Source organism: Mustela putorius, unplaced genomic scaffold (genome assembly GCF_011764305.1).
Source record: "Mustela putorius furo isolate JIRA1106 unplaced genomic scaffold, ASM1176430v1.1 tig00003909_pilon_pilon_pilon, whole genome shotgun sequence".
In the NCBI taxonomy this organism is placed as follows: Eukaryota; Metazoa; Chordata; class Mammalia; order Carnivora; family Mustelidae; genus Mustela; species Mustela putorius.
This window is the reverse complement of record NW_025422057.1, coordinates 24,811,465-24,838,399: the sequence shown is the minus strand read 5'-3', so window position 1 is coordinate 24,838,399 and position 26,935 is coordinate 24,811,465. Positions and strand designations below refer to the sequence as shown.

The 26,935-nt window shown below is 40.8% G+C and overlaps 2 protein-coding genes across 3 annotated transcripts in view; both read left to right on the top strand.

Moving 5' to 3' along the window:
- LOC123388755 (translation initiation factor IF-2-like) overlaps window positions 1-22,297 on the top strand; it is a 38,667-nt gene extending 16,370 nt beyond the window's left edge. Inside the window, exon 2 of the mRNA XM_045069003.1 lies at window positions 21,566-22,297. Coding sequence (XP_044924938.1) covers window positions 21,566-22,297 — 732 coding nt within the window. The remainder of the gene's footprint in view (window positions 1-21,565) is intronic.
- A 27-nt stretch (window positions 22,298-22,324) lies between these two features.
- Window positions 22,325-26,935, top strand: part of SLK (STE20 like kinase) — a 62,161-nt gene continuing 57,550 nt past the window's right edge. For both annotated transcript variants that reach the window (XM_004749322.3, XM_004749321.3), the window contains exon 1: window positions 22,325-22,474. In XM_004749322.3, coding sequence (XP_004749379.2) covers window positions 22,325-22,474 — 150 coding nt within the window. The remainder of the gene's footprint in view (window positions 22,475-26,935) is intronic.

The window sequence follows — 26,935 nt, the reverse complement described above, 5'->3', positions numbered from 1 at the left end:
ACCTCAGGCACCACTAGCACACATTTTAAAACTTACTGGGAATCAAAATCATTATGAAGAAGTTTCTAGTGATTATGTGACCAGGTTATAATGGTCAGGAACCCTTTGTACAGACTTCTCTTCACATCCCATTGTAATAATTGCCATGTATTGCAATAATTTATTTATTATCTATTCCCTCTAACTTTGGACTCCACTTTCCTCAAGGGCAAGAATAAAATAGGAGCTCAATAAGTATTTCTTAAATGAATCTCACTGCAGTATCTGGATTGACTCTTGAAAGAAGAGTTTCTTTGAGACAGTTCTGGCCAATTCACAATGTTATTAGCTCTCCAACCCTGGACAGATGGTTTCATCTCTTTTCATTTTCCTCCTTTTAAGAAAAATTTGAAAACTGTGGAAGTAAAGAATCTGAAGAATAATACAATTAACATCGATCTACCACGACGTTTCATGAAATTTTAATATTTTGTGAAATGTGGCGGAGAGAACACCACGTGTTTATCAAATCCTGTTGTTTTTTCCTCTTCTCAGGCACACAAAGGTCTGCACGTCCCAGCCTCCTTTGCAGTTAGACTGGTACCGTGAGACGGGATCTGCCAATGGGCTATAAGCAGATGTGGTATGTGTTTCTTCCAAGGTAAACATAGAAAAATGGCAATTTTTTGTGCCGTCTTCCCCAGCTGCAGGGGCCATGAAGCCATGTTTTAAAATGGCAGAATGGGGCGGGGGCTGCTTGGTTCAGTTGGTTAAGCAGCTGCCTTTGGCTCAGGTCATTGTCTCAGAATCCTGGGATCGAGTCCAGGATCGGGTTCCCTGCTCAGTGGGGAGCCTGCTTCTCCTTCTCCTCTGCCTTCTGGTCCCTCTGCTTGTGTATGATCTCTCTCTCTCTCTGTCAAATGAATAAACAAAATCCTTAAAAAAAATAAAATGGCAGAATCAGAACTCTGGAGTCTCCATCAACCACCCCCCTTCTTCCCTGCCCGCCAAGTTTCACTACAGATCAGTGTTTGAGAAACTCCCTTGCTCTACATCCTGATTAACACTGAATTTTGTCTGCTTTTAAAGCTTTTGTGCCAGTTTGATGGGGTGGAATCACTACTTCAATTTGTATTTTACTGATGACGAGTGATACTGAGCATCTTTTCTAATGCTCGTTTGTCATTGGGTTCTTCTTTTGTGAATCCCTGTTCTTATTCTTTACCCATGGTGATAGTGGGGCTCGTTAGTCTAGTGGTTCATAGGAATCCTTTATTCATGTTGGAAACTAATCAGTTACACTCCCTGCAATACTTTCCCCAGACCTGTAGCTTATCATCTTTCTTTGTTTAAATTATCTTTGTTATAATGGAAGTTTAAATTGATCAGTTTTGTTCTGCTTTGTGTAAGAATCCTTTCCTACCTCAAGGTCACAATGACATTTTTTTCTGTACTTCCTTTGGAAAGTTTCAAAGATTTGCTTTTTATTTTTTTAAGTCTTTAATCCACCTGTAATAATGTGTGCGTGTGATGTAATGTAAGAACATTATTTTTTCCCATAAAAATAGCTGATTACCCAACACCATTTCTTGAGTGGTTCATTTTTTTTCTATTCCATTGATGGTGATACAACTTGGCCACATACCCAGTGTCCGTTTATGCAAGGGTCTGTTTAATAGGCTCTTTATTTCCTTGGTTATTTGTCTGTCTCTGGGTCAAGGCCATGCTTAATTACTATAATTTTACAAGTCTTGATATCTAATAGTGTGAGTATCCCTCCATGTTGATCTGCATAATTATCTATTGTTGTCCCTTTGTATTTCCATATGAACTTTAGGTTGATCTTGTCAAATTCCACAAATAATGAGACTGGGATTTTGGTTGAAATTGCATTTGCATATTGTGGTTGACAAAGAGATTTTTTATTATAACATTTTCTGGTTAGCATCAATGATGCAGAGAAACACTATTGATTTTCCTTTTATTTTTTTTTTTTTGTAAAGATTATTTATTTCTTTGTCAGAGAGATTGAGAGCACAAGCAGGTGGAGTGGCAGGCAGAAGGAGAAACAGGCTCCCTGGTGAGCAAGGAGCCCAATGTGGAACTTGATCCCAGGTCCCTGGGATCATGACCTAAGAAGAAAGGCCGGCACTAAACTGACTGAGCCACCCAGGCACCCTAGGCATGTGATAGTATTATGAAAGAGAAATTCAGGAATCAAAGGTTTCTCATTTCCAAAAGTAAATATCCACAGGAGGGTTGCATAACCAACAGCACATGGAAAGTCCATTCTAATTGGTTTATTCTTTCTGTGCATTTCCACAGAACGTGAAAACATAATGGTATGTGCTAAGTAAAAAGCTACATCGGATTTATACAAAATTTTCTTCTTTATTAGTAAATGCTTTGTTTATAAATTTATCTCTGTTATTATACTGCTAGCTGGAAATGAGAACTGTGAGCACAATTTTCATAATTGGATTAAAGGACTTAAAAAGTCCTTCCAGCAAAGTACGGGGAATCTTTTATTTCTGATGGATGGGAATTGAGATGAATCATTAATTAGTCATCCTCTCACAAACATCCTCTCACTAAACTTACAAAGTAATTGTAAAGTACTTAATTTTATTTTGTACATTTATATTGCTTCTCATATTATATTTCCTGTGTTCACATCTTCTGTTATTAATTTACGATTTCAGTAAAAAGGGACCTTGCTGAGTTTTTCTTCTCTAACATTTCCTCCTGCCACTTCCTCCTACCTACCACAAATCCCTGCCAGTTTTTACCCTAGAATATACAAATTTTAGACAATAAAGATGAAAGTATAAGGCACATGTTATTGCCTTTGGACACGTTCATTTGCTGAGAACTAGATGATCAACGAAACTTAATACCTGGTATCAAAAAACAAACATTCTACACCCTGGAAAGATTTTGGGTTTCACCGTGGTCCTTAATGATGCCTGTCACTTCCTGCTCTTTGACTCTTCAGAGGAATGGATGTGCTCCAACTTTGTATTCCCAGTGCTGGGCTTTTAGGAAATGTGTCATAACATTCAGAAAAGTCCAATGCTATTTTCTCCTCCAACCAACTTTGCTAAAATTGAGCCTTGAGGCTCTTATAAAAGATTAAAAGTTCAGCTAGTGCCTTGCTGTGAAGGGCATATGCCATTATTTTGCTCTAATCTGCAACCACCTGACAGACTCAAGAAGCAGTCACGGCCAGGAACCCAAATCTCAAATATTATAAAGTCACTGTTGCTTTTCCATTTTGATTTAGCCCATTCAAAAGCTATCTAATATGGATATTTGCATTATATAAAATTACATCAAGAAAGGGAGTTTACAATACTATGAGATATGTATATATTCATGCATGTATGACATTAGGCAAGTTAGCAAACACCTCTAAACCTCAATATCCTCTTCTGTAAAATGGAAACAATGATAGTATCCATCTCATACAATTGTGGTCAATGTGGAACGAGGTAATCTATGCAAAGTTCATAGCATAGTGCCTGGTAAGAAAGTGTACAATTATATACAGTTTATATAGAATATATATTATTCCAATATTTTGGAACAAAGTCTGGATGGATATATACTTAATCTTAACAATGCTTATTTTTGGGGTGGTGGGATTATGGGTGATGGCTATTTTCTTTCCTTTGCTTTGATAAGATTTCTAAATGTTCTCCTATGAGCCGGTATTATTTTTTTCTTTAATAAGGAAAACACAGAAGTTAATCTTCCTTGACGAGAAATACTCAGGGGGTTCTCACTTCCTAGAATAATGGGGGGTATAAATGGGATGAACGACATTAATGAAGTGTATAGAGCTGCCTGAGGGAGGTCATTATCACGGCCCCTGGAGGAATCGCACCTCCTAATGTCCGTGCCCCGTTGCCATGTGACTTGGCTGTTCTTATCATCAATAAATGGAGTCTAATTTTCCACCATTTGGTCTGGCTTTGTGACTTGCTTTGACTAACAGAATGTGTCAGAAGCGATGCTATGTGAATTTCAGAACCTAGACCTTAAGAGACCTTGCGGCTTCTGCCCTAACGGTCTTGAAACCCTGAGACACTCAGTGCTGTGCGGAAGCCTGGGTTAGCCTAGATGAAGGAGAGCCACTGGGCCCCGACAGCCAGCCAACACCAAGTGCCAGACACTAAGTGAGACCATCTTGGACCCTCCAGCTTCAGGCAGGTGGTGAGAAGACTGCAGCCACATAAGTGACCCCAGCTGAGCCTGAAACACAGGAGCCCAGACTGTAAACACATAGGATTGTGAGATGTAACATATCAACATTTTATGTTACCATGTTTTGGGATGGTTTGTTACGAAGGAGTAGATGTTTGAAGCGCTGTTCTCCACGATGCTGACATTGCCCATGTAACTCATACCTCACAGGGGATGCAGAAAGAAGGGATTTCTCTCCAAACATATTAATTTACCAGGTGGTTACTAGAGAGTAAAAAATCACTTCCTTTTATTTTTGCTTTGTGACCTAAACTTAACCTCACATTGTTATAATTCTATAAAGTTGTCACTTCTTAGGTATGGAATTGAGGATTTCCTCATCTGACTGCCCTAGAATCATGAATATTCATGGTGTTTGAAACTTTTGAGAAACATCTCACTCTCACTTCTTGTTGTATGACTCCCATTTTCTGGGGGTATGCTGGCCGGGCTATCCAGGGATCAAACATTTATTTGTTAATCCATTCCTCACATGTTTATTGAACACATACTATGTATGAGACAAGGCTAAGCAATGAAGGCAAAAAATAAAGACTTTAAGACATAGTCACTGCTCTCTACAATAGGAAGATAAGATACACAGATAATGCTGATAGAACATAATCCAGGTTAAAATACTAAGTGAGTTTACAGGCAACTCATAAACCAGGTGAGTTGAGAGGAAGGAGGTTTTCCAAATAGGAGGGCTAGGATTGGATTTATAAGAAACATGCCATTTTATTTTAGTCCTAAAGATTGAATTAAGAATTTGGTGGAGGTGAGATGGTGAGAAGCCATCTAGACAAAGGAATTTTCATGGACAAGGGCAGGAAAGAGACACAAGACACATTTGAGAGGTGTCCAGGAGACAAATTTAACTGAAAAGGAGGATTCATTTACTGATTTACTTATTGATCTAATGAATATTAACTGAATGTCTGTTAGGTGTCAGATCCTCTGCTAGTCTCTGGAAATACTAAGATCAATGACAGAAGGACTGTCTCTAAGCAATAAGTAATCGAATTGTTTGCAGGCAGCAAACAAACCATTATAGTGAATAGGATAAGTTTGTAGCTATCAAGGAAGATAAGTCTGGGAAAGCAGATTAAGACCAAACCATGGAAAACCTTGAAAACCAGGATTTCCCTCTAGTCCTGTGGCTCAGGGTAAGTTTCACTTTAGAAAAAAAAAAAAAAAGAAAAGAAAAGAAACTTTTTTTCATGTTAAGTTTTATTTGGAACCACAGCATAAGAGACTGCTGAAAGTGGAACAATTCTGATTGAAGAGTAGGGTCTAGAAGCCTTACTGGACTTATCTCTCTCACAGTCCTTTTCCCTGCGGCAGCCCCTGGGCACCTCTACATTTCCAAGGAACAGTTTCAAAAATAACATTATTGTACAGGTGGAAGGGAATTACTGGAGTTCCTTAGGTTAAATCAGGAGCCACAAAAGGTGCATACAGCACACAGTCAACACAGCTCACAGTGCTCCCTGGTTGAGCACATACTAGATAGTGGGCGCCATATTAAGTGTTTTCCATATACTATATCTTTTAATCTTTACCACAACCTCATCAGGGAGGTAGTACTATTGTTAGCCCCATTTTAGAGGCAAGGAGACTAAGTTTCTGAGAGGTGAAGTAAATTATCCAAGATGCCCAGTTTGTAAGAGGCAGAGAGCAGAAGCCAGACTAGAATCAACGAGACCTCAGAATGTGTGCCATAGGTTTGGCACAGCTAGTGAGGGTGTGAGGCCTCCTCATCGGCTCACTGTATCCTAGGCACTGAATTAGTGATATCTGTTATCATGTTCATTATTTCTAGTGCTCTTAAAAGTACCTAGGAATTACTTTATACATTTGGTTATACAATTTTAGTTGAGGTTAACAAGCTAATGGCCTGGAACGACAAAAGGTAAACAGGACTTGTTTTCATATAGTACGTCAACTACCAAATCATATTATCATTTATTAGTCATCTGTGCCATTGCAACATCACCAGATTTATGAAAATAGCGCCTTGATGGGTTTTCAGCTACTCAGAACAGCTCTCCATAAAGAAAAAATGAAAAACAAATGGCCAATAAAAATACTGAGGGTTGTATGGCTGGATTTAAAGAAATGCAGTTTCAAACAGTGTGTTTTCAGCCCTGCATGCACAGTTGCTCAGTTTGAGCGCTATGCAAATGTGACTAGTCAAGGAAGGGAGTAGGGTGAGTGTGAATTTCTCAGTGCCAAACTCCACGTTCTGGCCTGGCTTTTGCCTACCTAAAACATTGCAGGACTGTGAGGGTGGCGCAAGGAATTTTTAAAATTCATTCACCCAAGGGGACACGTTTTTAAAATTTGTACAAAGGCACCCCATGGGATTGCAGGGAACCTGTGAAACAATATCTCACATCTATTGTTTTTGGCAAAGACTAAAATGTTTGTTATGTCCATAGCTGCTGAGGGTGTGAGGAAAGAGGCATTCTCTTGCATTGATTTGGGGAATTTTTGGAATTTAAATTGAGGCCGCTTTTTAGGGAAGCAATGTGACAATGTCTTAAAATTTGTTTTTTTTTTTTTTAAGATTTTTATTTATTTATTTGACAGACAGAGATCACAAGTACGCAGAGAGGCAGACAGAGAGAGAGGAAGGGAAACAGGCTCCCCACCGAGCAGAGAGCCCGATGTGGGGCTCGATCCCAGGACCCTGGGATCATGACCTGAGCCGAAGGCAGAGGCTTTAACACACTGAGCCACCCAGGCACCCCTTAAAATTTGTTTTTAACTCTCACAACATTTGATCTAGGAATTCTATTTCTAACATTTATGCTATAGATAGGCCGCAGAAATGGGGAAAGATAACGTTCAAGGATGTTTCCTGCAATATTATTTGTGAAAGAGGAGACTGAAAACTACCTACTTGTTCATGTAGGAAAGTCTGGTTTAAAAAAATATGGTTTATCTATACAATGATATAATATAGAACCACTCTGCGGAAATCTGTAATGATATGAAAAGATACACAGAATATATTTAAAATGAAGTCAGTCAGGTTGCACAACCCTTACATAGTATACTCTCCGTGGTAAAAAAATATATATAACATGTATGTATATGTGGTTGCAGACTTAAAGGGCCTTTCTGGAAGGAAATATAAGCGATAGTTAAAAGTGGTTCCTTCTTGGGGCCCCCGGGTGGCTCAGTGGGTTAAAGCCTCTGCCTTTGGCTTGGGTCATGAAATGAGTCAGGGAGAGAAAGACAAATATTGTAGGATATCACTTATATGTGGAATCTAAGAGCTGAACCCATAGAAACAGAGACCAGAAGGATGGCTACCAGGGGTTGCAGTGTGGAGGGGAAAGGGAGACTTTGATCAGAGAATACAAGCTTCCAGATGAATACGTTCTGGGGATCTGTGATTATAGTTAATAATACTGCATTATGTACTTGAAAGTTGCTAAGAGGGTAGATCTTAAAATGTTCTCACCACAAAAGAAGAGACGGTAATTACATGAAGTGATGGAGGTGTTAGCTAAAGGCTCTGATGGCAGTCATTTTGCAATATGTAAGTGTATCAAGTCAACATGTTGTACACCTCAACGCTACACAATATTACACGTCAATGATGTCTCAAAAAAGCTGGGGAAAAAGGAGGCTCTGGGGAAGCCAGCTCAAAGATAGAGATAGGTGTGCTGGAAGTTTATGACTTGGCAAGCACTTTTAGGTTCGATATGTGTGGAAGAGAGGGGAAAGGAAGGAAGCAGGATCGGGTGGGAAGAAGGTACACCGTGAAACAGTGTCAGTGAAACCCATTGTGATCTCTGGGGCTGGGATGGCCCTTCAGAGCTGTCCTGACTCCCAGGGGGAAGGGCCAGGCTTCATGGACCCTGGCAGCAATCAGTCAATGGCTGAGATTGCTCAGAAGGACCAGGTGACCTGGGGAGAGGAAGCTTTTGAGTGGAGCCATTTCTGGAAATGGCACCTGAGGAAATAAGCCCTTCAGAAAAGGGAAATGGGTGACACATTCAGCTCCATTTCTGTAGCAAAGCCCATTTTCTGTAGGTTTGACAACGCTCCGATTTGTTGGTTAAACCCCACACAGCTCTTTCAAAGACAGCTGATACAGTTAAGGACAGCACTGGCTTTGGGCTCTTGGTCCTCAACTCTGGCTTCCCATATTAAGGTATCAACCAACATCATTTAAAAAAAAAAAGACATTTTATTTTGCAAGATAGAGGGATGGGGGAGGGGCAAAGGAAGAGGGAAAGAGAGAATCTCAAGCAGATACCCCAATAAGCAGGAATCCTGGCACGCGACTTGATCTCAAGACCCATGAAATCATGACCCGAGCTGAAATCACCGCTTAACCCATTGCCACCCATGCGCCCCTCAACTAACATCAACTAGTTGTCAGTCTTTTTGAACTCTTTTAACTCTCATATTCAGCAAATTGTAAATGATGAAATGTCTTCTATATCAGAAACATCCCTTTCCTGGGGGTGTGCTGGTGGCTCAGTCATTAAACGTCTGCCTTCTGCTCAGGTCATGATCCCTGGGTCCTGGGCTTGAGCCCCGCATGGGACTCTGCTTGGCAGAAGGCTTACTTCTCCCTCTCCCACTCCCCTTCCTCGTGTTCCCTCTCTCGCTGTGTCTCTCTCTGTCAAATTAATACAATCTTAAAAAAAAAAAAAAAAAAAAAAGAAGCGCCTGGGTGGCTCAGTGGGTTAGAGCCTCTGCCTTCAGCTCAGGTCATGATTCCGGGGTCCTGGGATGGAACCCTGCGTCGGGCTCTCTGCTCAGTGGGGAGCCCGCTTCCCCCTTTCTCTCTGCCTGCCTCTCTGCCTACTTGTGGTCTCTGTCTGTCAAATGAATAAATAAAACCTTAAAAAAAAAAAGAAATATCACTTTCTTCCCTCTCACCCTCCCTCTTTTCCTTCCTTTTTACTTTCCTTCCTTCCTTCTTTCCAAACCCTACTTCCACCCACTCACTGTTTGAGACTGCTACTAAAACAGTTTTAAATTTGTTACCCGATCTTTATTAAAAGAAGACTGAATTTTTCTTTCTGCATAGCATGCAAAAAGTAATACTCTGACTACACAGAAACCCTCATTCTTTAATAAAAATGACGTTTCACTGAAGCTGAAGAAACATCACCTTGCAGTGCTTTTACATTAGTAATCCAGCTAGCCTGTTTTGCCAGCTCAATAAAAGGGTGAGTAATTTGAAAATAATTCAGATGGCCTGGTTTACAGGAGTGTACCACATTGTAAATGAGTTTATCTGGAGAATCTGGATGCTATCAAAACATAATGGAACATAACCTCCCTTTGGGAAAGTAAATCATGGGACTCGAGAGGAAGACAAGGAAAGCTTTCTGGAAGAGAGCTATTGCTTCTGAGTTTGTGGGTTTAGCAAGATTGGTTGGTCTGGTAATACTTGGCTTCAGAGCAGTCTTTATCCTTTAATAATTTCCTAATCCTCGTTGTTATGCGAACCAGCAAACATCTGAAAGGCAAAGCTGTACAATGGAATTAGGATGGTCTCCTGAGAGAGGCAGGAAGTTTCAGTGGGAGCAAAGAGCTTGCAGGGTTCCACTCAGAGCCCATGTTTTAAGAAATTGAGTGAATACTGCTTAGAAGCAAAATGTTCTACAAATCTCAGCATAATTATTGGTGCTAATCGCAGGTAGGAAAACCACCCAAGTGGTTTCCATATTATAGGAAGGGGCACAAAAAGGCCAAGTCTCTCCTACTGGTGACCTAGAATTGTATGTGGGAATGGGAGTCTTATTGATTTGGAACTGGAAGTCAGAGGACTTACCTCCAAGCTTTATTTACATAACATTTTCTGTAATGTTGAGAAAAACTACATCTATAATATTTGTCCATTTCAAAGAATGGAGGGCATGGTTGCCAGTAGGGATAATGGGACTACCAAAGCTCCCTCAGTTCACCCCTCCATGCTACAATTTGTCTTTACTATGAAAATGGATTTTCAATTTTCAATTACCAGTGAAGGATCATTTCTTAATGTTTTGCTTAGGGACCCTGAGTCTAAATGCTAGTTAGGTACATCTGTGATATAAACCTGGTTTTATTATTATTATTATTATTATTATTATTAAGACAAACCTATGAGTTGATTTTGAATAAGGTACAAGGTCCCAATAATCATGAATTGATTACAATAATTAGATGATAATTATTATTTAATTAAATAACATGATTAAAATGTGGTTTTCCATTTCTTTCTCTTTTTAAGATTTTATTTGTTTGAGAGAGAGAGAGAGAAATTGACAGAATGAGTGGGAAGAGAGGCAGAAGGAGAAGCAGATTCCCTGCAGAGCAGGAAACCCAATGCGGGACTCAATCCCAAGACCCCAACAACATGACCAGAGCCAAAGGCAGATGCTTAAGCGGATTGAGTCTTGCAGGCACCCAGGTTTTCAGTTTCATCAAGGTATAACTGGAACAATAAATTGCATATTTAAAATGTATAATTTGGTAGGTTTTGACATATATATTGACCTGTGGATCCATCACCATAATCAAACTAAGGTACATATTTACTGTACATCTTTTCCAGTGAGGTATATACAACATGTTACAATTATTTTGGATTTTTCTCTGAGAAAAAAAAAATGACCTCATTAAAAAGTGATCATAGTTTTCAACTCTTTTAAAAGTTGTAAGAGAGGTCAATAGGACTTACCTTTAAATTTTAATTGGGTGTTTGGTCATCTCTCTGAGTGAGGGGATGATGTCCAGGAAGATCAGAAAGAACTGAAGAGTCTGCTGCCGCAGGGGTAGATGACAGCTTCTGAGGTAGAGATAGGCCACCAAGTCCATAAGAAGAGGAGAGATAGCAACAACAGAATATGGAATCATAGAACTTGAGGGCACAGACTGTTTCAGAAGTCACTCGTCAAATCTCTCATATTTAAAGGACATGTCTGAAATACTACGGAATGGGACAGAGCCTGAGGTAACAGAAAAAATAGGGAAGAGAATATCCTGGTTGTTGAAATGATGCCCCAGAGGGCTACACTAGAAGCCAGTGCAAACACTACTTTATAAATCACCTTTGTTAAATCCAGAAAAAGATGTCTCTTTGGGCTACAGACTCCCAGGCACTCAACCTCGTTAATGAAATGGGGCCTGGATTTCAGCCTTCTCCTGCCCTTTTGGTGGTGTGCTTCTGTGTGGCACACAAAAGCCTAAATAAAATGGTCTTTCCATCAGCCAAAGAGAAATTTAGAAACCAGAATTCTTAACTCAGTTGGTTTGGGAGTGCAGTGATTACTGTCAGCACAGTTTGAAGATGAAGGTTCACAGAGACAAGAACTTTTCCAGCAATCAGGTATAGATACGGGTGGCTAAGACTTGGTGGTAAAGTTCTGGGATGGAAAGCAAGGCACTGTTGGTCTAGAGTGAGCATGCACTAAAGAAGACTGGTTGGAGAACTCTACCTCCACAGGTCAGCAGAGGGTCTGAGAGGCTGAAGGGGAATGATGCCAAGGGGCTCCTGGGAAACTGGTCAGCATAATAATAATAATAATAATAATAATAATAATAATGGCCTTCATAATGCTATGCTTTAACACCATGTTTTTTGTTTTGTTTTTAATATTTTATTTATTTATTTGGCAGAGAGAGATTGCAAGTAGGCAGAGAAGCAGGCAGGCAGAGAGAGGGGGGAAGCAGGCTCCCTGCTGAGCAGAGAGCCCTATGTGGGACTCGATGCCAGGACTCTGAGATCGTGACCTGAGCCAAAGGCAGAGGCTTAACCCACTGAGCCACCCAGGCATCCCAACCCCATGTTTTATTCCAAAGTTTTCTCATGCTGAAATGAAATGCCTGGGCTGAGACATAAGGGAACTGAGGATTGTTGGTCTTTGATACAAAAACCAAAACAAAACCTCCATTTGATTTTGGATGATGACCAGGAAGAATAAACTTGAGTTCCACCAGACATGAGACAGGATACACTTTCTCAATTTATCCATGTCAGTCCAATGTTGCTTTTAAGGCCTACACAAATAAACAGCCAACTTTGTATCAGGTTGTATAGTTCAACCTGATACCAAGTAAGAATTTAAGGAAATATGGAAAGCACTTGGTAACATTCAACATCTCAATCAGAGTATACATTGCTGCTAATATTTTCCAAGTAAAATGGGATTTAGTGTTTTTTGTTTGTTTGTTTGTTTTTTTAAGTATGTAGCTGGGACGCCTGGGTGGCCCAGTGGGTTGAGCCTCTGCTTTTGGCTTGGGTCATGATCCCTGGGTCCTGGGATGGAGCCCCTCGTTCGGCTCTCTGCTCAGCGGGGAACCTGCTTGCCCCCCACGCCCCGCCTACTTGTGATCTCTGTCTGTCAAATAAATAAAATCTTTAAAAATTTTTAAATTAAATTAAAAATTTATGTAGCTATTGATTATGACCTCAGGGACTTTGAAATAACTGCTGGTATGTCATCTAAACTTTTTAACTACCATCAAAACTTTTCAACTAATTAAAAAATATTTCATTAGGCAAATTCAAAATATTTTACCTTATTACCAGAATTAACTGTGTCACATATGAATTTTCCAGTTAAAACTATGCTGATATTAACTCTGAATTACTGAAAGGTTAGTGTAGTTTTCTTAAGTTCTGGCCCATGGAGCCCCAATCCTCCCAGATTATGCCTTAAAATACAGATTCTGGGGTTAAAAACGTTTGAGAAACACTGGCTACTCTTCATGCAGAAACACAAAGCACATTAGCCCATTAAAATTTCCATAGTAAGAAAACCTTTAAAGTTTTATTTAACCAAGCATTTCCCAAAGTTATGTGGCTAGGGTCCTACTTTTTAAAGTAAAATTCTGATTTACTTAACGTTGTTCCAGTTATAGACTATTGCTTAACAAACTTCCCTAAAACTTTATGGCTTAAATTAACAAGAGTCGCTTATTTAGTTCATGAATCTGCAATCTGGGCAGGGCTCAGTGGCAAAAGCTTGGCTTTTCTTCACTTGATGTCAGCCGGGGTGGTTTGATTAGCGGTTGAAAGACCAACGTCTGGATGGTTTACTCACATTGCTGGCAGGTTGATACCAGCTGTCAGGGGAGGTCAATCAGTTCTGAAGGTCTGGGGCCTCTGTTTCTTTCCACACAGGTATCTCCACCCAGGGCTTCCCCACCAGCTGTTAAGGCTTCTTGGGCTCATAGTGGTTGCATTCCAAAAGCAGGTGTCCCGAGTGATGGGAAGTGGAGGATGCTGATTTCTTAAGGTCTGTGTCTGGAAGCTGGCACAGTCTCACTTCAGCTCTATGACATTGATCAAGCAGTCACAGATCCAAGATTCAAAGGCAGGAGACATTGACCCCTCATGTCTTGATGGAAGGAGTTTCAAAGAATGCAGTGACTATGTATGGTAAATTATACCTACAGAAACAGAAATCACAAAAGCAGTGTTTAGTGGATTTTTGCATAAAAATTTCACTCATGTAATCAGCATCCAGAAGCCTCCCCCACCTCATGCCCTCTTCCAGTTACCCCCCCAAAGGTAACCAACATTCTGACCCCCAACCCTAAAGATTAGTACAGGGGTTCTTGACCTCAGCTGGATAGCTTTTTGTTGAGGGTATGGTGGGGATTGTTCCTTAAGGCCTGGGCCCGATGTTTGGCCGAACCCCTGGCCTCTACCCATCAGACACCAGTAGCATCCCCCTCCCCAGCTGTGACCACCAAAACTGTCTGCAGAAATTGCTAAATATCCTGGGGGCCTGAAGAACAGACAAAATCACCCCTAATTGAGAATCACTGGGCTAGAAGATACTATCTCTTTTATTATTTGTTTAAATCCCTCTTATCCATCTAGAATAGCAATTCCAAGAAGTATAGATTTTTGTTTGTTTTATTAGGTCTGTTTTGATTCTGATTCCCCAGTCCTTAGGAGATTGTCTGGCATATAGCTGAAAATCACACTGTCAGTTCAGTGAGGGAGTGAATAAAAGGTAGCAATTTTTTTTTTTTTTTTGTATGGGTTCCACGCCCAGCCTGGAGACCAAATGTGGGGTTTGACTCATGACCCTGATACCGAGAGCTAAGCTAAGGGGTACCTGGGTGGCTCAGTAGATTCAACTTCTGCCTTCAGCTCAGGTAATGATCCCAGGGTCCTGGGATGGAGCCCCACATAGGGCTCCCTGATCAGCAGGGAATCTGCTTCTCCCTCTCCCTCTGCCCCTTCCCTCCAATCATGCGCAATCTTTCTCTCTCTCAAATAAAATCTTAAATAAATAAATAAATAAATAAATACCTAAGCTGAAATCAAGTCAGACACTCAACTGACTGAGCCACCTGGGAGCCCCTAATTTTAAATAGTTATTAAAAAGTCAATATGGGATACATATTTTGTATTCAGCTGAACACTCCATCACAAGTAATCTGTCCATTTTTGTTAGAAATGAAGTTCACAGGGATATATATTGAGAACAAATATACTTCTAATAGGAATCTATATTGGTTCATTTCTTCATGTAGCAATAGGAAAAATGAGCCATGGAAATAGAGAAGATTGTGATTTTCCAGACAAATGGGGAGTGTCTCATGATTGTGTTAATAATTTGCTGTAATAAACCACAAACTGGGGTTTGTAATTGCTGTGATAGCTTTGTGAAAGAGGAACTTGCAGTCACAAAGTTTTCATTAAAAACCTGGATGAGATGTCAGATTCTGAAAGAGTAGAAGAGGAAATGAGGAAGAGTGCAAGAAGGTAGCAAGGACCTGGGAAGTTATTTCTTTAGAGCAAAAGCCTGAACATTTCTCATAGAAGATAGGCATTGACTTGACTCTGAAAATATCCCTCCTTCCCTAGATAATGCATGTAGTAGGATTTCTCAACTCACTTGGTAAATTTCTTTTTTTTTCTTTAAAGATATTATTTTTTTAAAGATTTTTATTTATTTATTTGACAGAGATCACAAGTAGTCAGAGAAGCAGGCAGAGAGAGAGAGGGGAAGCAGGCTCCCTGCTGAGCAGAGAGCCCAATGCGGGGCTCTATCCTAGGACTCTGGGATCATGACCTGAGCCAAAGGCAGAGGCTTTAACCCACGGAGCCACCCAGGTGCCCCTAAAGATATTATTTATTTGAGAAAAAGAGCATGTATGTGTACGAGTTGGAGGGGGGCTAAGAGGGGGAAGCAGACCCTCTGAGCAGCGAGCCAGATGTGGGACTTGATCCCAGGACCCCGAGACTGTGACCTGAGACAAAGGCAGATGCTGAACTGACTGAGCCACTCAGGAGTCCCTCACTTGGTAAATTTATTAAGGGTCATCTCAAGAAAAATGTTCAGGGATACCTAAGTGGCTCAGTCGGTTAAGCATCTGACTCCTGATTTCAGCTCAGGTCAGGATCTCAGGGTTGTGAGATTGGGCTCTGCACCGGATCTGAAGCCTGCTTAATTAAGATTCTCTCCCTTTGCTTCTCCCCTTGCCTCTCTCTCTCTCAGAATTTAAAAAAAAAAAAATTTCAGTGTACATAGGATTCTCAATGATTTTTGACAGACACGCCCTGCTTTCTTAAGTTCCAGCTGCATTTATTTACTCTTTAGTCACAATTAGATCAGAAAAATGGACACAGGGTGCCTGGGTGGCTCAGTGGGTTAAGCCTCTGCCTTCCGCTAAGGTCATGATCTCAGGGTCCTGGGATCGAGCCCCACATCGGGCTCTCTGCTCAGCAGGGAGCCTGCATCCCCTCTCTCTCTCTGCCTGCTTCTCTGACTACTTGTGATCTCTGTCTGTCAAATAAATAAAATCTTAAAAAAAGAAGAAGAAAAATGGACACAGGTACTAATATGTAAGGCAACTGAAGTTAGGCTCACAATGAGAACAGAATTTTATAGTTGCAAGGGCTCTTAGAGATCATTTGATCATTTTGAAGAGGCAAACTGCTACAAAAATCTTACCTGATCAGTTTTCCTATTTTCTGGGTGATTCTGAATGGTTTCATTTCCCTGAAGCCGTCTCTGTTAAAAACTGAAGCTCATGTGTAAGACTCAGTGTTGAGAAGCCACTTGCCCTTAGAGCCAGTTAATGACAGGACAAACAATTTTGAGCCAGTGCTCTAAAGTATCATATCCAACATATATCTTATGAAACAAAGACTGAAGATATACAATACATAAGAGTACGGAGCAATAAAATAGCACAAAAGCTTTCATCAACTCTAGAGGACTGACTTCTCGAATTCTGCAGTTAGTTAATATCTGGATGAAATAAATTCCATATTGACCATTCAAGTCTTTACGGTTCAAAAGATGTTAGTGTCTACGTTTTTTAAACTGTAATTTGAATGCCACTTGTAAAAGAAGTATGTCTGTACAGTTTCATTTTTTAATTTCTCAAGATCTGAACATGTTAAGACTTGCCATTACACTGCCAAAAGCTTATGATTCATTTCAGCAGAAGTAGCTAGGAATGAGGAGAGGGTGGGAGTGTGAGTGTACCAATGTTGTATGACGCAAAAAGGGAGATGAAGTGGAAAGCAGGATATTTTTAGATTCCCCTTTTGAAACAACAACTTAAATCAGGTGATTTGTTTACTTTAAAATAGGAAAAATATAACCAAAAATCGGATTTGGAATTCCTGAAAGACACACAATCCTATTTTAGGAGAATAATTGCTATAATTGCAGGTTATTTTCTTAAAATACCTGAAAAAAATGCTTCCTAAAAATATAACTCCACAAAGACAGAAAAAGGTATTTACACCACAGAGCACTTGAACACCAAAGGAATTTGCTACTTCCATGTAACCTATGCAGTAGTATTTAAAGAATGTGCTGGTAAATTTAGTGCCCAAGTCAGCAATAAGGAAGAGGAAAGAAATGGACATGTAATTTACTTTCAGTAGGCATAAAGTTCTTTCAGTTTCATTCATTATTCAACAAAAATTTATGGAATTGGAAGACACTGAGTTTGACACATGGGATGTAAGGGTGAACAAGAATCAGTCCCTGCCTTCAAAGCGCCCTGGCCTAAAGAGACAAACATACACATATCATCACATATACACATTTTCACACAGGAAAGTACCTACACATACCCATATACACATATATTCACACACCTATACATACATTCACACAATATATGTATGCATGTTCATACACAAATATACATACATGTATACTCACATACATATACACCCAGAAATACACACCCACATACATGTGTGTTTGGGAGTTAAAGACATAGAGACAGTGAGTAGAGTATGTTTTCAAATTAAGAAAGGCAAGAGAAAGAAATCTCAGTGCTAACAGTCCTGTGAGACAGCTATTACAGAAGCTCAGAAAGGCTAAGGAAACGGTCTCAAAGGACTTGCTAAATGCTAGGGAGTATGGTTTCCCAAGACTCAGATTTAAGTTCCAATCTACTGTTATTACCTCTGAGGCAATGACCATGTTATTTAACTCTCAGTTTTCCTTGCTTTTCTATCAGGTCAGCAATAACACCAGCCTTACTGGGTTGATAGGAGGTTGAGATGAGATGATGGGTGAAAACCACTTAGCACTTAGCCTGTCATGTAGTAACCACTCAACACATTTTCAATTTTTGATGATATCCTAATGGTTATCCGTGAAGGTTAGTCATCTTGTAAATGGTGAAGACGGGTCTCCCCTCACCCAGGTGTTAGTGAGAATGTTTTAAACTATTTTTAAGGTGGGTGGAGCCAAAATGTGTGTACTAAATGAATACATGGCCACTGCTTAAACTTCACTTTTAAGGGTTAAAAAATTCAAGGAAGCCAAATTATAATTTATAAATAACATAAACATCTCAATATCATGGTTATTACTGGGAAAATCTAAATCTGTCTACATGACATCTCCTCTGGTATTATTAAATAATTTCTGTGGCTATAACTTCATGGAAAAAATGTATAAGCTATTATTAACTCCATGATCATCTCACCAAAACATGTTGGACTTCATCACCTCATTGATACAATACTAACATCATTCGATATTATTGATTGATATGATGAGTAAGAAATAAAGGCAGCCAACATACATTTGGAAAGGGGTTACACCATTAATTATCAGATAATTGCATATTAGAGGTTATTTTGGGTTATCAGCTTGGCAAACATTAAGAATATGGGACAATACCTTGGTGCTATTGAGGGTATGGTAAAACTGGCACTCTCATACGTGGTTGGTAGAAGTATACATTAGCACAACCTTGTAGAGGCCAATTTGGGAAAAAGAAGTTCTAATATGAATATGGTCCTTGACCCAGCAATTCCACTTGAATTCTGTAGTAAGGAAATATAATACACAAATGAAATACAAAGATGTTTGCACATGCGTGCTCACTGCAGTGTTATGATGACCCAAAATTGGAAACTACCTATACACATAACAGTAAAGAAATGGTTAAATAAATTATGGTAGAGCTGTACACTGGGACTCCCTGCACACATTAAAAAGGATTAGACTGATCTATTTGTCATGGAAAGATGTCCATGATCCATACTGGATACTATTTTTATATTTAAAAAGTGTATGCATTGGGGTGCCTGGGTGGCGCAGTGGGTTAAAGCCTCTGCCTTTGGCTCAGGTCATGATCTCAGGGTCCTGGAATCGAGCCCCACATCGGGCTCTCTGCTCAGCAGGGAGCCTGCTTCCTCCCTCTCTCTCTGCCTGCCTCTCTGCCTACTTGTGATCTGTCTGTCAAATAAATAAATAAAATCTTAAAAAAAAAAGTGTATGCATAGAAAAATATGGTTAAATATATCTCTATAAGTCTAACTTTTTAAAAGTAGCTTTATTATTGTTTAATTTATACACCATAAAATTTCCCATTGTAAGTGTACAATCCAATTATTTTTAGTCAATGTATAGAGTTGTGCAATAATCACCACAATCCGGGGCGCCTGGGTGGCTCAGTGGGTTAAGCCGCTGCCTTCGGCTCAGGTCATGATCTCAGGGTCCTGGGATCGAGTCCCGCATCGGGCTCTCTGCTCAGCAGGGAGCCTGCTTCCCTCTCTCTCTCTCTCTCTGCCTGCCTCTCCATCTACTTGTGATTTCTCTCTGTCAAATAAATAAATAAAATCTTTAAAAAAAAAAATAATCACCACAATCCAAGAGTACCTGGATGGTGCAGTCACTTAAGCATCCAACTGTTGGTTTCAGTTCAGGTCATGATCTCATGGTCGTGGGATCTGGTGGCCTGGGGGGCTTCCATCCTCACACTCTGCACTCAGTGAAGAGTATGCTTGGGATTCTCTCCCTCCCCTTCAGTCCCTCTCCATGCTCTTGTGTATGTACACGTGCTCTCTCTGAAATAAATAAATCTTTAAAAAAAATGACCACCATCCAGTTTTAGAACTTTTTTGTTACACACCCATCCCCAAAGTTCCCTGATGCTCATAGGCTTAAATTTCACAGTGTCTAGGATGGAGGTGAAGTTGGGGAGGGGAACGCAGGAGAAAATGACAGGCAGCTTTGTAGTTGATAATTTCTGTATTATTTGAATTAATTTACAACAAGGATATGCTTGCTCTCTTTTAATTTGAGAAAACAGTAAAGGGTTTTCCGTTTTGAAAAGAACAAAAAAAAAAAAGGAAACAGGTTTATACCCTTTGACCCAAATCTACTTCTGGCAATTTATCCCAAGGAAATATTTGTGAACAAAAGTATTTATCAGTGTTTTATCTAAAACAGATAAAAGTTCTAAGTAATCGAAATATCTCATGATGGAAGAAAATAATTACTAATAATACTGGAATATGAAAAGTACAGGATGTAAACTCTTATATGCAATACAATTTTATCCCAGTTAAAAAAAAAAGTTAATGCACAGCCAAAAAATTCTGTTTGGAAATACTGTATGTATCTTACCAATGATTATCTCTGGATGGTAGAGTTACAGTACTTTTTATTCCTTGCGCATTTCTTAATTTTCCAAAATGAGTATGTCACCTTTACATGTAGTGCCACCTACATAAATGACACTAATTAGAATGGGTTATGGTATTGTTTTCACAGATGTATACATTTTTCAAAACATTAAATGTTTATTTAAAATACGTGCAACTTATTACATAACAATTATACCTCAATAAAACTATTTGAAAGACAAGGGGATCTTGAAAACAAAATCAGGGGCACCTGGGTGGCTCAGTGAGTTAAGCCTCTGCCCTCGGCCCAGGTCATGGTCTCAGGATCTTGGGATCGAGCCCCCACATCGGGCTCTCTGCTCAGCCGGGAGCCTGCTTCCCCCTCCCGCTCTGCCTCTCTGCCTGCCTCTCTGCCTACTTGTGATCTCTCTCTCCCTCTCTGTGAAATAGATGAATAAAATCTTAAAAAAAAAAATCCACAATCATCATAACCTTACTGAAAGAGGAGTTTATTGTGCCATTTTGGGGCTGGAAGGCAAAATGGTTGCGGGGGGTGTTATATAGATAGCAACACAACATTTTCTCTGATAACCAACCTTCCTTCCTTCCTTCCTTCCTTCCTTCCAGGGATCTGCCTTCCCATTATAAGTCAGGAAGGTTGCCAGGTTCTTGGATACCAAGATGAGCAACAAATCACTGCCCTGAAAGAGCTCTCTTCTGCGGGAGGAGGGGAAGGCAGGTCACCAGCCAGCTTACTCGAGCCAACGCCCACATCAGGGCCCTAGGCAGTCTTCCACTCAGGCTGCCCAAGGGGGCCGGAGCCAGGTCAAGAAGTGAAGTTCTTAGTCAGTGGTTCAGATGGAGTCACGAAGGGTGGCACCAGGGTTACGACTGTGGAAGTGGATAGGAGAAGGTGGATGACCCTCAAGGGAGTGTCGCGGTCATCACTTGAGAAGTGGGCTTAAGCTGTATTTATGTATCAATGCCTCTCTTACCGGCACACTTGTACCAACAGCAAGAACGAAAACAACGTTTGCCCGTGCAGGCAGCATGTTAAGGGCTTAGATCTATTGCCTCATTTATTCTTCGCCACAACTCTCCCGGGTCTGCATTTCACCATGAAGAAACTAAAGCTTGGAGAGGTTACCCGCCCAAGGTCACAGAGCTGGCAAGCTCTGGCTCCCAAGCTCCCAGCCACAAAACAGACTCCCTTCTCACAATACTCTGGGACCCCTTAGAGAGGAAAAGTTCCACCTTCGGGCCCCAAACATCAGCTCCCCTTTCACTCTTTACATAAATTTTCCAGATCCACAACGGAGGCAACATCGGCTAGCGCAACCAACAGGGTCGTGTCCACCCGGCAACGCCACCAGAGCGGTGGGCTGACAAGGATTTGGAGCTTGGAGGGCAAACCTGGAGCGACCGTCAAGGGGCTCGGAGTCCCGGCGCCCCTACTCCACGCCCCTCCAGGCGGCCCGCAAGCCCCTCCCGGCAGCCACAAGGCAGAGCTCAACGCGCGTGCGCGGGACCAGAAGGGACGCCCCCGCGCGAGCGCGCGGTGAGCGGGGCGCGCGGCCGAGGGAGCGCGGGCGCGTTGCGGCGTCGGCGTCTGCGCGCGTTCCAGGACGGGGCTGTGTGGGCTGGGGAGCGAGCGAGGCGGCGGCGGCGCCTCAGAGCCGAAGGGACGCGCGGGCCTCGCGCCGCGGGAGCAGACGGTTGAGGAGGCGACCCTGGGCTAGTGGCCCGAGGCGGGAGAGCTCGGCCTGTCGACTGCCCGGCTCGGGGGCCGCCGGCCGCGTCCCTCGCGCGGAGTGGTCGCCGCCCCAGGAGACTCGCCGTGACACGGGCCTAAGCCGCGGCGACCGCGGACGTCCGGACCGCTCGAACCCGTCGGGCCGGCCCGAGTGGGGACTAGCGTCCGGGCAGGTGCCGCCCCCTGAGGGCCGGCCGGGCGCCCGGCGCCCACCCGCACGGCACGCGGGCCGGGCTCGGCGGAGGGGCCGCCCGTGCAGCCCGCAAAGGCCCCCCCGTCCTCGCCCCGAGGGCCGGAGCCCGCGTCGCGCCCCGCCCTCCCGGAGCCCGGCCCGGCCGGAGCGGCGGGAGCCGGGAAAGCCCGCGCCTGCGGTCGCCGCCCGCCCGCCGGGCTCGCGCGGAGAAGAGGGAGGAGAAACTTTGCCTTTTATTGTTGCCTTTAGTCCTTAAGTGCAAGGAACTCTGCCAGGAGGAAAAATGTCCTTCTTCAATTTCCGTAAGATCTTCAAGTTGGGGAGCGAGAAGAAGAAGAAGCAATACGAACATGTGAAGAGGGATCTGAACCCCGAGGAGTTTTGGGAAATCATAGGAGAACTGGGGGACGGAGCCTTTGGAAAAGTGTACAAGGTAAGAAGGAGAAAACGGGAAGTTGCACTTGTTAAGATAAAACTGCCCCTGGTCCGGAGTGGCACGAGGATTTCTCGCTCCCCTGGTCCGTTTCCCGTCTCTTGCCCCTTCTTTTGACTTCGTAAAGGTACAGTAGAACTTTATGGAGGTTCTCATCCAAGGAGTAGCCAAGACCGGAGGGTGTAAGGTTGAACAAAATGGGGCCTGTTTTGTAGTTGAGACTCATAGCTAAAAGGAGGCAGGGTTATAGAGTCTCCTCTGTCAAACTTTAAAGGAAACGACGGGGTTCGCTAGTTTAAAGGAGGGGTCTGGTTTTCAAAATCAGAAACTCGGTTTGCTTTTCAGTGGATTTTTATTGGTCTATAGCTGTTCGCATTCATTTATAGGATGCTTGGACTAAAGCAGTTCCCTTTTTAGGGTCCAGACGCATGTATTTGGTTTTATCTGTGGCTAATACACAACCCGTCTTCTTGGATGAGAGCAGAATGACTGCTGCTTGCAGCCTCTTCTTCAGTTGGTTGCTTGACAGCATGCTCCAAAACGGAATGGAATTTCTGATAGAAATTTTCCAGAAGAAAACCTGCATCTGGTACTAGTTTCTAAATATAATTACAGCAGTCATTGACTAGAAGTCAATACTAGTGCTTAAGAAATTTTTTAAAATACCCATATATGCAGACATATTTTTATGTATATTTATTTCAGTTGAGTTTTGATGTCTGGACGTGAAGGATTAGCGTTAACTGTTTGTTATTTCATAAGCAGTGTATGAATGATGTCATTGGAATATTTTCATCCTGAAGGGTGAGGTTTTTATGAGACACAGTTCAGGAGGAAGGACCCACAGGGTTGCCTAGAAGTGAAAACATAAATAACTTACTTTTATACAGGGTTTTGCAGTTTTTAAGTCACTTTCACGTAATTCGGCCCCCCACCCCCAGACCCTGAGACTCAGAAAATTTTTAAAGTCACCTAAGTGACAGTCTAGATTTGAACTCTCATCTTCTGACCCCGTACTTACTGTTGTTTTTTACTTAATGTCCATTGGTGGAAATGATAACATTTTTCTCCTAAGTATCATCACACTTCTGCCTTTGCCCTGCCTCAAATGCCTGTCACAGCTCCCAGTCCTTATTTTTTCACTTAAGCTGGAATAGCCACTTCTCTCTGTGTGCTTTCAAAACATGTTGTCACATGGCTGCTATAGCACTTGTTACATATTGTAGTTAATGATAAAACTAGGGCCCAGAATTATGATACACATTTGTGTGATATTCCTGTGTTGCCTGAGCACATGGTGCATCTCTGTATCTGTTGGATTGAAAGAACGTTTGTTACCTGCATGTGAATGGTATTGAAGCTATCCTATGCTGTCAAAGTTGGCAAAATAAACTTCACTGTTTGTGTGGAGGGTAGAGTATGGGTTGCAGCAAGATCTTACAGTATAGTGTAAGTAAGACAGGAAGAGCTTTTAGTGCTATGGGAAGATCACTTTTGGGAGTCAAGAATTGTCTTTTAGTGCTGGCTGTCACAAACAAGCTTTGTGGTCTTGAACAGAACACAGCTTCTGTGGGTCTTCATTTTCTTAGCTGGAAAATTCTGCATTTTCCTAAACATTTGTTTAGATTCCTTCACGAACTATCATACTGTGAATACGCAGTTATCTAAGAAAGGTAAAAATAAATCCTCAGGGCATATGGAATCCAGTAGTTAGAATGCGCTAGGTGATTATGGGCAGTTTTCATGGTATAAATGTTTTATCAAATAGAAACAGTGTAGTATTGGCTACACTGGCTCTGGAGTTGGACCATATATGTAGGCTCTCTCAATAGCAGCCTGTGACCTTGGACAAATTCCTTATTTTTAAATACTAATTTTTCTCATCAGTAAGACTTGCTTGTCAGTGTGTGAGAATTAAAGGAATAAAGATAAGGCATGTGGAAGGGCTCCGCGAGTGGTAGGAATTACTGTTAATTACATTTAGAGCTCAAAAGTAAAATATGGGATGAGACAGGAAAAGGAGCCTACAAAGATAGTAAACCATTTTTTTGTTTTCCCATGGCACTGGCAGATTGTGGGGATTTCATTTTTTAATGACACTTTCTGCAAAATGTAACATATCTTCCTACAGTGAAACATCAATTGAAAATTTTCTGAAAAAATAAGAGACTTACCCCATGTAGTTGAACACTATAAAATTGTGTTAAAGATAATAATTGTGAGCTTGATAACTATTTTCGGGTGATATTTAAAGAGTATGTGTTCTTTGCATTTTACTTTTTCATTTCACTGTTCTGTACTTCCAGGGAATGGGCTCTGAGATTTTTTTTTTTAAAGAAAATTTAAAATTTAAGCTTACATGGCCTGTTTTGCCTTTTTCCTAAAAGTTTTTTTGTTTTCTAAGATCTCTACAAATTTTAAATTTATAAACTTCCTTTTTGTGGAGGAACAAGCTAGCAAACCTTGATATTGTATGTAGTAGTATATAGTAGAAAACTGTTTCTAAAACTGATTCTGTCGTTTGCTCATAAATATTAGTAATTGTTACAAAGATCAATGGTGAACAGGCAATCATCTCATTTGCATATTTAGTTTATTTGAAACATTTTTCTGTCATACAGTTGTATTCCTTCGACTCGGTTCAGCACTATACAACTGTAACAGTTACTTTCTTGCCTGAAAAATCTTCACTATTTTAAATTTATTTTCTCTTTTAAATGTAGTATTATTTGACTTATGAACGAAGATATGTAATATCTCTCACAGTTTTTTATGTTTGGGTTGACATAAAATCATGTATTGAATAGAAACTGAATTCCTGTGTGCTGGATGAAAGTGATTCTCTTTATGGCCCTTGATGGACATGTGCCTTTTTTCAAAAAATAGTGAAATACGCGTGTGAGGTTCATCTTTATCACCTACAGTAGTAGTTTATTTCCATTTTGCATGGATTCCATTTTATGATTATATCACCATTATTTACCATTGTACTATTAATGGATATATCATTCCTTTCCAGTTTTAGCTGTTATACAAGTTCTGGTGTATTTGTATATAAGTTTTGCTAAGAGTTAACTCTGGAGGAGAATTGCTGGGTTATAGAGTAGTGTAACTTTAATATCACTAGTGATACCAAACTATCAATTTACATTCCCACCAGGAGTGTATGAGTATTTCCTTGCTTTGCATCTTCTTTTCCACATTTGGTATTGTCAGAATTTTTAATTTTTGACAATCTGATGTGACTTTTTCATTATGGTTTTAATTCATCTTTGACTACTAAGTAATTCTTTTTATAAGCTTATTGGTAATTTGGATTTCCTCTTTTGTGTTCAAGTTTTTAATTCATGTTTCTATTGGATGCCCTTTTCTTGTTTATTTGTAGTGTATTCTGAATTTTAACCATTTACTAAATATATCCTTATTTTGTGACTTGTCTTTTCATTTTCTTTATGGTGCCCTTTTATGAATAGGAAGTTCTTGATTTTAATGTGGTGCAATTTGTCAGTTTCTTTGTTTCAGTTAATATTTTTTGTATTGTGTTTAAGAAATTATTTCCTAACCTGAGATCGTGAAGATAACCCCTTGTATTGTCTTCTAAAATCTTTATGATTTTGCCTTTAACAGTTAAGTTTCCAATTCACCTTGAATAGGTTTTTATAAATGGTTTGAAGTAGCGTTCTAATTTCATTTTTTTACCTTGTGTGAATGCCCAGTTATCCCAGAACCTATCATTAGGAATAAACTTTTTTTTCTCACTACTTGACAGGGTCCTATTATAAAACATCTGTTTCTGTGATCTCGATTTTCTTCCATTGATCTGTTTCTGTTTCTGTACCATTTCTTACTTATTTAGGAAAGCATTAAAATAAGTCCTCTGCTAGAGGACAACTTCCCAATGTTCTTCATCAACAGTATCTAGTAGGTCCTTGGCTCTTAGTGCTTGCATGTACATTGTAGAATTAGCTTAAGTTCCACAAAACACTACTGTGTTTTTTTGGAGAGATTTTATTAAAATTATAAATCAATTTTGAAAAAATATCTCTGATACTGAGTTTTCCTATTTATGCGTATGTTTTACCTCTAGGTCTTTTTTAATATTTTTCAATAATGGAGTATAATTTTTCTTCCTAGAAGTGTTGGGAGCTCAAACTGCTTCCAGAGTGTTTTGGTTTTTTTTTAATGGATTTATTTATTTGTGAGGGGGAGAGAAAGAAAGAGCAGGATACAGAGCATGAGTACAAAGAGGGACAGAGGGAGAGGGTGAGAATCTCCAGTGGACTCCCTGCTGAGCACAGAGCCTTGACAGCCTGATCTCACAACCCTGAGATATGGCCTGAGCTGAAGTCAAGAGTTGGACACTTTTTTTTTTTTTTAATTTTCATATATTTGAAAGAGAGCAAGTGAATGAAAGAGCAGGGAGAGGGACAGTGGGGGAGGGAGAAGCAGGCTCCCCACTGA